This window comes from Vipera ursinii (assembly GCF_947247035.1).
Source record: "Vipera ursinii genome assembly, chromosome: Z".
In the NCBI taxonomy this organism is placed as follows: Eukaryota; Metazoa; Chordata; class Lepidosauria; order Squamata; family Viperidae; genus Vipera; species Vipera ursinii.
In genome coordinates, this window is record NC_139517.1 from 86,585,584 (window position 1) to 86,597,848 (window position 12,265).

Sequence of the window (12,265 nt, forward strand, 5' to 3'; positions counted from 1 at the left end):
TGACTATTTTGAATGAAACGCTTGATTGTTCAATGATCACGCTTCAGAAGCTTTGCAATTTTAAGAGTGCTGCATCCCTCTGCAAGATATCTCACTATTTTTGACTTTTCTGAGCCTGTCAAGTCCTTCTTTTGACCCATTTTGCCAAAGGAAAGGAAGGTGCCTAATAATTATGCACACCTGATACAGGGTGTTGATGTCATTAGACCACACCCCTTCTCATTACAGAGATGCACATCACCTAATATGCTTAATTGGTAGTAGGCTTTCGAGCCTATACAGCTTGGAGTAAGACAACATGCATAAAGAGGATGATGTGGTCAAAATACTCATTTGCCTAATAATTCTGCACTCCCTGTATATATTGAGAATATAGTTGATAATTTTTTTATATCCTCTTGCCTATATCAGTTAGAACAGTTGGCTTATTGAACCATTTGAAATTATCACTTGGTCATTCAAAGCAGGGTATTTCATTTCCAGCAAGTCTTTCTTCCCTAAATATCCTAAACTATTTGAAAGGATTCTAAAATTAAGAAAGAAAGACTAGTACAATGATGTCATTTTATTCCAATACACACTGAATTGTAAGTAAGAAGCCCAACTAAACCATCATTGAAACTTTAAATTTACAACATCTTTTTAAAAAGTCTAACATTGCATGCTGGTTATTATACCTAGAATTTTAAATGGAAGAAACTAAAACTCTAATTTCATTTCCATATTTCCTTTTTCCAATTTACATAGCTGTTTTAATTCATTAATCAAAAGTACTACTAAAATAACCCTCACTCCATTCTGATATCCTCTTTACATTGTCCCAGAAGTAAATATAATATGTCAAAATTAGTAAAGAACTCATGCCAAAGCATTTGTGAAAGATTTTAAGCAAGTAGAAATGATAACAGAAAAGTTTCTAATGTACTTGATTGTTGTTTGAACTAATTAGTAATGAATAGTGCTCCTTAGTTTCTGCAGAGTCAAGCTTTGTTTTTTAACAATGCTTTGATTCTCAAAGGAATTGTAGGATATAGATACCCATTAGTTACTGATTTTTGCTTTGGAAGATTTATCCTGTATAATAGTTTATCAGCTTGTAAGCAGTTTTTTTTCTAAAGTGACCTCAAGGCATTGTTTTGTGATTGACCATGTAAGTTATTGGTAAAAGCAAAATTTAAATAAAGACTCATCTTCTCTTTTATATTCAAAGGAAGTGTTTAGCATTGCAGGCTAATAATAAGGTATACTTTAAAGTTAAGTATTTTATAAAGAAATATTAATAATAATAATATAATAATAATAATAATAATAATGATAATAATAATAATATAAATAAATATAAAATAAAATGAACTATTAGCAATAAAAGCAGTATATAGCAGATAATAAAAGCAAAGGAAAAATAACAGAAATAAAACAGAACAAATGTATACAGTATATGCATTAACATAGTTCTTGAAATGTGAATATGATAAAATGTTCTTCAACTAATACCAACAATGCAATATTATAGTTTCGTAGTAACCTTTTAAAATATTTTCTACAGATGGGTACTACCAGTACTGAAAAAAGTTCTCTCTTGTGAGTTGGTACACTGTTTTGAAAGGAACTTGGGTGAATATAGGGAGGGTGAATATATAGAGAGAGATTTCTTCCATTTAAACAACCTACTATATAGTAGACTATGGGTTCCAGACTGTTTTTAGTGGCAGTGCTGTGCATTGCAGATAAAGTCATGTTTGGAACACAAGGTCATCCTCAAACTACAAACCTTATCCATCATCTTCAGCCCTTACCTCCACACAACATTTCCCAGTACATTCACATAAATACTAAAAATCATGAGAACATATATCATGGCCTACAGTATCAGGTAAAATACTTATATAGGCCATCAGTCTGTGTCATATAATGGTTAACTAGGTGGATTCAGTAAGCTCACAGCATGGATGTTGATATTCTTCCATTATTGTTCCCTACAGTTTTTATAAATTGTATATTGCCTAGTACAGGAGACTCTGTACTAGTAGTCATTGATTAGGTACTAGTCTTGATCCTCCATGAAAACCCCAGTGGCTCTGGTTTTTCTTCATAGTAGAGCTGTTGTTATTCACAATAGTATTTTTTAAACCAAAAGAGAGAGTTCTAAATAGAGCTAAATGTAAGTGCTCAGTGATGAACTCATTCATACTGTGCTATTTTAAAATGCAGTGATTTTCCATTTATTTGAGAATACTGTAAATACTAATTAAAATATAATCCATATTAAAAGCACTCAGTAATACAGAGTTGCTGAATTCTAATATATTAGATAAAATGTAGTTTTCTTTTTGATTGTAGGGTATGCATGAACTTTTAGCACCTATTGTCTTTATTCTGCATTGTGACCACCAAGCTTTTCTACATGCAAGTGAAGCAGCACAACCAAGGTAGGTACCCTGGATTTTTTCATACAAAATAAATTGCTACTAAAATAGAATATGCATTAGGAACTCCAGAGGTAGTATCTGTTTGCACTTGCCAATTGCCAAAACTTACTATATTTGAAGAATGATACAATCGCAGAGGAACATATTTTAACATGGTTGGATCTGTCTAAAATCTAAAACTATATAATTGCTGTGTTGGTTACTTCTACTGTCATAGTTAGATATGATAGTTAATAAATACTAATGTAAAAATTTTATTGATGCATGTCATTTTTTATTTTAAATCTTAAATATAACTGTATAGCACATATCAAAAAATGTATTGCTGTTTGGATTTCATGTTAAATGTAAGCATATGAATTTAAACATTTTAAAATATATCACTTAATATTAAAAACTGGTATATATAAGAAGATAATATATAAATTTATGAATTACTTCATGTGCTTTCATTCTCAGTCGTCAGAGAGATTTTAGATATCTTCAAAGAGTTACCTGTTGGAACAATTTAATATTGCTCGTACTTTGATTTAAGTCATTTTCTATTATATTTAGCATCTAGGAGTGTTAAAATTCCAATAAATTGATTTATTGTACTTATTTTTGGTAATATTTTATACAATATATCAAGAGAACTATTACTTAGTAATATCATTTGGGTTTGCTTTCTATGCAGGTTCTGTATATTTAGTTAATTCTTTATAATTAGATTATTCCTTTTAGATAGAAAATAGCTAATATAAGCAGTGGAAACAATTTAAATGTGAGAGTTCTTTCTTGATAAATTAATGTTTAACCTTAGATCTTTCATGAGGTCACTATTTGGAAATAGAAAGACTGAAGTGACACTTTTAGGCTATTGACACCATTGCATTAACTCATGCAATGTTGCAGGGATCCCTAAATATTTTCCATTTTGCAAGATTGCTAAATTCTATGACATTTTAGGGAATGTTACTCTTTTGAACTCCAAGCTCTTACATTAGGTGCCACACATTTCTATAATGGTTCAAACAACATGATCATTTTAATCATGCAATGTTGTTAAGGTTTGGGATTATTTGACACATTTTCTCTGATTCTCAACCAATTAATTGAAACAGAAGAAGTGTAATTACAGTGCTTTTTTCTGTAATGTCTGTGTAGATTATTGTAAGGCTCAATATAGAGAACAAAAGTCTTGCTAAATGAAATCTTACCTATATTGGACCAGGTAATCATTAAATAATTAGGAAATAGTTGGGATCTTAACACTCAAAATATATATACGTATGAGCTGATGGTTTCACAATTTACTTGCTATGTTGGGCTATATACTTTTCTCAAGAACCAATGAACCTATAAGAGCTCTTTTCCTGAAGCAAAAGAAGGGAGAATCTCCAAGATGCAAATTACTTTCTATGCATATGTATGAAAATTGGTTAATAGGTGCAGGATCTAATGAGGAAAAAAGTATCAAATTTCTCAGTGGTGCATTCACTGGGTATATTAACCTTCTCCTTTCATATTAGAGTTCTAACCACAAAAATGAATAAGAATCATTGACACTGATAATTGTTGGTAAATTAAAAATTAAAAATAGTTTTTAATTAAAATAAAGTGCTGTTTTAATACCATATTTGACTGATCAGCTTTTTGTTTATTTGTTTCCAATGATCAGTGATCAATTATTTTAGATCAAATGTATTGAAATATATTGTGGCATTCAGTAATTTGTTATTTCAAATAATTAGATAGTTCTTTCATTGTTTTGCAGACAAGGTAACTAGTTTATTTCTGATCTATAGAAAGACTGATCTATAGAGAGAGTAAAGACTCCATTTCTCTAAACTGGAATTATAATTTTAAAGATAAAGGCTAGTTTTACTTAGCTTGCATTTCTGTTATAAGTTATTTAAGGAAACTTCCAGAAATAAATATTTAAATATGTATGTATTTTTTCCAGTGAAGAAATGAACGTTCTTTTGAATCCTGACTACCTGGAGCATGATGCCTAGTATGTTCAGTAATCTTCATTTGTTCTTAAAATTATGATTCTGATTTTTATAGTTATCATTCTTAGGTAATGATATAATCTCTTTCAGTGCAATGTTCACTCATCTAATGAAAACAGCGGAACATTGGTTTTCAACTTATGAGCATGACAGTCAAAAGGTACCTCTTGATAAAAATTCATACGTAAAACTATTTTTTAAATTAATTATGTGTAATTATTGAATGAGAGTAAATATGCCATTTAAAATATGTTATAATAATATCTTTGAAGATTTTAGTCTTGGACAACTTAAAATGTTTATGTTAAATAAATTTTATAGTTCCCTGTTTACATGTATTGTACCACATTATAAAACAGACAGACAGTTAGTTGTTGACTAACACCTGACTAACACCTGAGTTGCATCTTAAAACAAATCAGCATCTAGCAGATGGTCACACTACAGTTTGAATCAGCTGAAACTTTTGAATATCTTCAAGGGCAGTCCCATATAAATTACATTAAGTAGTCCAAATGGGAGTTGACCAGATTACGGGTAATGTGAGAAAGGCTTTTTGGTCCAGGAATGGGCATAATCAGGCCCTGTGCTATGAAGGGCTTTGAAGGTGATAAATTACACTTTCAATTATATAATTGAATTGCATAACACCCAAGAGGTTCTTGTGACTTATCCTTCACCAGCATGAACTGAGTTATTTTAAACATGCATGCTTATCATTAGGAATAATTAGGATAGATAAATAACTATTTTCTGTCCTTATTGCTACTGTCATGTTTCCAATAGATAAGACCAGTAAAAACAGAACTCCAAGGAAAGCAGTTTCCTTAAAGAACATATTTATTTGGCTACAAAGTATCAGCACACTCAAAAGTGAAATCAAGACTGGAGTTCCCTCCCAAAGGCTACAATGTTATAAAGTTGAACTTCCCACCCAGCACTATGTTATTAATCACATTCCCTAATAAACTACTTTGGCAGGCTTTCTAATGGAAGGCTCAGCCCGCCAAAACAAGGCAGCAATGACCTTGGTTCCCGTGGGACAATTTATTGTTTAGTCTAACCTTAAAATCACTCACCCCCCCTCCCATTATTGTGGCAACTGAAAACAAAGCAGAAATGGCTTCAGCCAAGATAGTTTATTTATTTATTTATTCGGTTTATATACCGCCCTATTCCCAAAGGACTCAGGGCGGTTTACAAGGCAAAATTTAAAAACAATACAATATAAAATTTAAATTAAGTCTAGCCGCAAAAAATTAAAATTACAATTTAAAAACATTAAACCCCTCAGTCCAGACCAGATAGCTCAAAGAGCCAGGTTTTTGGGTTCCGGCGAAATGAACGAAGGTTGGGGGCAGTCCAGAGTTCCATTGGCAGTTGATTCCATAGGGCAGGCGCGCCCACAGAGAACGCCCTCCCCCTGGGGATCGCCCGTCAGCAATCCTTGACCGGCGGTACCCTGAGGAGGCCCTCCCTGTGGGAGCGCACAGGACAATGGGAAATTGACGCTGGCAGCAGGTGCTCCCTCAGATAATCCAGGCCCATGCCATTTAGGGCTTTATAGGTCATCACCAGCACCTTGAATCTCACCCGGAGGGCAACTGGAAGCCAATGCAGCTCGCGGAGAAGAGGTGTTACATGGGACTATCGGGAGACTCCCATCACAACTCGCGCGGCTGCATTCTGCACCAGCTGAAGCCTCTGAGAGATCCTTAGGGGCAGCCCCATGTAGAGAGCATTGCAGTTGTCTAGCCGGGAGGTCATGAGCGCATGGGTGACTGTGCGTAGGGCATCTCGGTCCAGATAGGGCCGTAACTGGTGCACCAGGCGAACCTGGGCAAAAGCCCCCATGGCCACGGCTCCTATATGATCTTCCAAACTGAGCCATGAATCCAGGAGGATGCCCAAGTTACAGGCCCTATCAATGGGGGGTAACACCTCACCCCCCATAGTTAACGATGGAAAAGATTGGTTAGTCTGAGATGCCGGTATGCACAGCCACTCAGTCTTGGCAGGATTGAGACAAAGCCTGTTTCTCCCCATCCAAACTCGGACCGCCTCCAGGCAACGGGACATCATGTCAAGGGCATCACTGGGTTGGTTTGGGGTGGAAAGAAAAAGCTGGGTATCATCACAAATGAGCTCACCCAGCGGCTTCATATAGATGTTGAACAAGAGGGGAGAGAGGACCGACCCCTGAGGAACTCCACAAACGAGAGGCCTCGGGGCGGACCTCTAAAGGAGAAATCCTGTAGATGAAGAAGAGTTACAGTTAGTAACCTCCCCGAGGTTTATGAGGATGCTTAGCAAAAACTCTACTTATTAATCTATCTTCCTTAACATCAGCACTCTTTACCCAAGAGTGGCTTCTGATAGTGGGTCTCCTTTCCACTGTACTAAATACTGTAATTTTCCTTTGTAAAACCTAGAATCGAGAATTCATTTTATTTCATAATGGGTCTCTCCCTCTACCACAAGGGGACCAAGTGACTTTTTTGGAGCAGGTCTTAAGGAGGACTCCCTGAAAGATTTTAATAGACTGCAGTGAAAAACAGGGTGGACTTTCCCGAAAGTCGAAGGAGTTTTAATTCCAGTGTAACAGGGTTTGTAGTTTGAACTATGGGGAAAGGCCCAAGGAATTTTGGTCCTAACTTTTACTAGGCAATCTGAGTCTCAAATATTTCATAGAGAGATAGACTTTCTCCCTCACATGAAACAGCTTCTGAGGAGCCCATCTTTGTAAATTTTTGAAACTTTCGCTAAAGCTTTTTTTTTTTTTTGCATTGTCCCAAACATTTTTCCAAGAGGTCACTTCCTGGGGAATCTGTAATCTTTTCTGGAAATCCTCAAAGACCATCATTTACCTGGGACAGGCTGATCACAGAGTGAGAGTCTAGGCTATTTCTTCATTTGAATATTAATTTAGATATTATGGAATCTGCGATTGCATTTCTATGATTCAATGGGGAGAATCTCCTCTGTTGATTTATTATATTTGGATTGTAGTCTTTGTGGATCAATAAATTTAATAATAATGCCTACAACTTTTATATTTAGAATTCTAAATGGAAAGTTTTCTTTCCCTTTAGTAGAAGTTCAGCTGCAAGAGATATATATTTATGCTTCCATGGTCATGATTATCTTTTGATAAATTTATATGGGCAACTCAATTAATAATTGATTTAAATTTATCTTTCTTGTTATTATCAATTTTAATAGGAAAAAGATGCTGTGATGACCCCTATTCCGTTTGCAAGACCACAAGATTTAGGTCCATCAATAGCCATTGTTGCAAAAGTTAATCATATCCAAGATCATTTGCTAAAGAAACATGACATTGAGCTCTACATGCATCTGAATAGGCTTGAGATTGCACCACAGATTTATGGACTGTAAGTATTTGGCTTGATTAATTTTTAAATACAGAAAATGTTAAAATGTTAAATTTAAAATACACCAACAAGCAACTTTCAGTGATTTCCATCCATCATATGTTGTTCCCTCTACTGTCATATTTCTAGATAAATTCCATAGTTTAGAGCTGCAAAGTTTGCAAATATAATTTGTGTTAGTATGATAAAACCCTAGAAAATAGAACCAGAGATGTTTGCTCTTTTATACTTTGGAGGGAGGGGAAAATATGTTTTAACAATTGTCACTTCCAAATTTAGGCAGACACTAGATTATCAATGTAATAATGTTATAGGTATTTAAGTGATTATGCTTGCAACAAATCTGACAGCAAGAGTTACATTTTTTCAGGATAGCCTGTTGGAGCAACGTGCTTGGGATTTGCAGTTTCTGTTCCATAAGTAACTGGAGCTGTCTCTTTTCTTTTCCTTCTTATTTTTTATTTTTTCTTTCTCATATATCCTTAACTTTTCAGCTTTTCTTCTTATTTTTATTCCCATCTCAATTTCCAGTCCTCCATTTAGACCCCCCTTACCTATATGAAATTAAGCACTAGGGGTTTAAGGTTGCCCACACTACCTTTTATTTAACAAGTTGTTAAAATATAGTTTGAAGGGGAAAGGATGTATGATTGAGAGCAGGAATTGATTTATTATTCTTATGTCCAGGAAACAATTTGGAATGTCCTCCTTCTGTTGTTATTTTTTAGCAAGCAAGTAAGCAAGCAAGAAGCCGAGCATATAAGTTAGAAATTCTAGCATTAGCCAGCTGTGTTCTGTTGAAGCATACAGATTCACCTTGCTCATTCTGTGTCCCCCCGGCAAATCAGTGCAGATGGCTTCCTTAACTATTAGTGTTCATAGCAAAAATTTTGCAAATAAAACACCATAAGAATGATAAATGAATACAGATTGCGTCCTGTATATATGGTAAATGGCTACTAATGTTTTTCTTGCTTAGTATAAAATAATGTAATGTTTCACAGATATCAGCATTTTATAACGTTAATTAAAAGTAAGATATTGTGTTAAAGATACTATAAATATTGTGTCTAATTTCTCTATATAGAGATCATTTTAATAGGAATAAAATTCAGAGCAGAGTTAAAGCAAAATAATAGTTCTTAGCAAACATAGCCATATCAAGGTTGAGTAAAATGTTTAATACCTAGAGGGTTAGTCCCTTTATTATTTCATTTTTTTCAGAAATTATGTAAAATGAGCACAATAGAATATGTTTATGCTTGCCAGCAGCCTATATAAATTAATGTTTGCAAGGTTGGACTCAGACCAAAGAAACACCTAGTTCAAAACTATATTCAGTTACGTAATTAATTAATTGATTGTTGTTAGGCAGTTACAGTTTATCAACTTAATCTATTTCAAATAGTTATTTTTGTAATGATTAAATTAGAGGAAAGAGCATTGTGCATACCATCTTGACTGCTTAAAAGGGAAATGGCACATTTATTTAACTAAGTAAATAAATGATAAAATAGATTTTTTAAAAATGTAGTTGAAATGCTACTGCTAAGAAATTAGAGAATAATAAATTGAGTCTACATTGTTCGGACCTGATTTAGATATAATGGTTAGCTGCCATGATTTTGCATTATGGAAATGAATCTTGAACAAGAGTTGGATGTTCTTTTCTTCTAAATTTTCAAAAAAATAAATTTCTTCTAAGCCAGAGGTAGCCAGAATTTATTTTGCATAATAATACTGCAGATAATTCATTTAAATGCATAGTTTGAAATGGCCAAAATCTTGGAAGGTGCCATGTTGTTAGCTTCTTATTTATGTATTTTATCTATTTATCTGCTTATCAGATTGTAAGTGCTGCATAATGGAATTCTTCAACCTTTCCAGCTTTGCGGACTGGTGGGGAGGAGATGGGATGGTACTGTTGAGTGGAAGGCAAGCAATGTGGACATGCACCCACTGCTCACACAAATGGAGTGCTCTTGTCCACTCGCGCAAATGGGTGAGTTGTTGCGTGCATCCCCTCTCCTTGCGCAAGTGGGTGAGTAAGTGCATGAATCCCTGCGTCTTGCGCAATTGGGATGTGCACACACACTCACCCACCACCTCCGCAGCCCGACTTTCAACTACTCAAGGCCCAGTAGTGGGCCACAGCCCAGTGGTTGGAGACTTCTGCTGTATAAGACATGTAACAACTTTGGGTGGCATACTACATTCAGAAGCTTTCTGTGATACAGAAGTAGTCTGCCAAGAGAAGGACAGCATTTTTCTCAATGGATGTGCTTTTTCCTTTGGAACTAGTTATTGAAAATTGACATTTAATGGCAACTTAAAACTGATCTTGATATCCTCATCACATTTTTATTACTCACTATTAACCAGAAAACATATACAAATGCTCACTTCTCTCCAGAATAAACTGGCAGGTGAGATAGGTGGGAAGAAACTAGTAGTTATGCAGGAATTCAAGTAAGTAGAGGAAGGTGACATAAGGCAATGAGATGAGTGATGACCATCTGTTGCGTAGGATAATTAATTTTACAATTGGATCTTTATTTACAGATAAGTGGCTAGTGATTTGTAATCTGTCATTAAACATACCATTGCAACAGAATTTCACTTGAAACTTCAAGTGTAATTATGTATTAGACCTTTTTATTTCTAATAATATGTTAACATATAGTAATTTTTATGTGTAATGTTGTTGGGTGTTATAATTTTTTTCCTGTAATGAATGCTTAAATTATTTTCTAAATGTTACTGGAGAAGGATGCTATTCCTGATTCAGAGTAAAGGAAGTGTTTTTGCTAACAGTTGTTTTAAAGACAAAGATACTAAAAAATTTTCATATTTCTATATTCATTATGTTCAATTACAGGTCAGAACTTAGAAGACGTTTATTAAAATGATCTTATTTAATCCAGTCTAAAAGACAGTATGCCAGCTAAACCATTTATATTTAATAGCTATCCAGTTCAAGATACTTCTAATACTTTCATGTAAAGTCAATGTTTCTTGAACATCAGAAAAAGGAAACAGATAATTTATACAACATCTTTCAACAAAATGGATGTCCATATAACTTTATAAAAAAGTACTTGACCATTCAAACGAATATAGCCCAACCAAAATTAGCTGTGAAAAGGATAACACTGCCATACATTAAAAATATCCCCGAAACAACCAACAGACTATTAAACCACATGGTATCACCATAGCACACAAACCATATAAAGCCCTCCAAAACATCCTAAGTAAACCAAAAGAGCCAGCAGCTCAGAAAACAGGAATCATCTATAACATACAATGTAAGGACTGCAACAGACACTATGTAAGGTAAATAAGGCAGAGCACTAGGAGAACACTTCCATGAATACCAACTAGCAGTCAGAAGATTCCTTAGTTTCACAATATGGGCAAACTTAACCATAATTTCAACTAGGAAACTGAGCATCCTAGACCAAGCAAAGTCCAAAAATGCTAAAGAAGTATGGCCATCAACACTCACACAGAAACAACATGTATATATTATTCAAAAGAGATAGTCAAAACCCTAAAAGGAAACAAAGATGAAAACACTTCCTCACCAGCAAACAAACCCAGACGAGCAGAAATTAACACCAAGATTAACACGACCAACAATCAAAAGCAAACATTACCCCAATCAAGGAACTATCAAACAGCCCAACCAATGCAGTTTGAGAACCCTTAGTTCAATTTGTCTGTCAGCCTCTTTTACTTTAGTATATCTGATGAAAAGTATAATGCAATTAATATTCATTTACTTTTAACTAAGTATGGGTTTTAAACCTTGCTTGGTAATTTATTCTTGAATAAATTGAAAGTTGAAAGTAAATGGTATATAAGTTGGTTGAAAATGAGAAGTATGGTGAGATTTCTTTACTCATGCAACTTAATTATATGCTGAGATGCCTGGAAGAAAAGTAACATAGGATTAAAAGTTACAATACAATGTTATGGATTACATATATAAGATAGATAAAGGCTCTTGGCCAACCATATGATGCATTTTGTAGGAAAGTATTCAAATGTATTTAAAGGCTATGTTTGCTGAATTTGGACAATTGTTATAGAAAAAAACTGCAAAGGATTCCACCATGATCTCAGAACAGTTCTTAACATAAAACTGATCTTTCCTAAACTGTCCAGGAAAAAATGTAATAATTTATAGTATGAAAAAAATGACAAAACAGATGTACATAAAAAGAGATACATGGTATTTGTGACAATAATACACAAAAGGCAAATAAACCAATATGTTCCATGAAACAAGTGACTTAAATTCAGTTTATATAGCTTGCATGGAACTGAAGCTGAACATATATTTTAAAAACTTGTTCAATTTATATGAGATGTTTGCTGTTGGCATATTAGCTATTGCTTTTAGAAGTGATACTGGCTAGGAATTCTGGAATGACAATCCCAA

At 34.1% G+C, this 12,265-nt stretch overlaps 1 protein-coding gene across 8 annotated transcripts in view; it reads left to right on the forward strand.

The window, feature by feature from the left end:
- The window catches only part of TBC1D5 (TBC1 domain family member 5), a 343,189-nt gene that overhangs the window by 214,195 nt on the left and 116,729 nt on the right, over nucleotides 1-12,265 (forward strand). For all 8 annotated transcript variants that reach the window (XM_083376132.1, XM_083376127.1, XM_083376129.1 and 5 more), the window contains 4 exons: nucleotides 2,341-2,429; nucleotides 4,375-4,425; nucleotides 4,514-4,583; nucleotides 7,646-7,818. In XM_083376132.1, coding sequence (XP_083232258.1) covers nucleotides 2,341-2,429; nucleotides 4,375-4,425; nucleotides 4,514-4,583; nucleotides 7,646-7,818 — 383 coding nt within the window. The remainder of the gene's footprint in view (nucleotides 1-2,340; nucleotides 2,430-4,374; nucleotides 4,426-4,513; nucleotides 4,584-7,645; nucleotides 7,819-12,265) is intronic.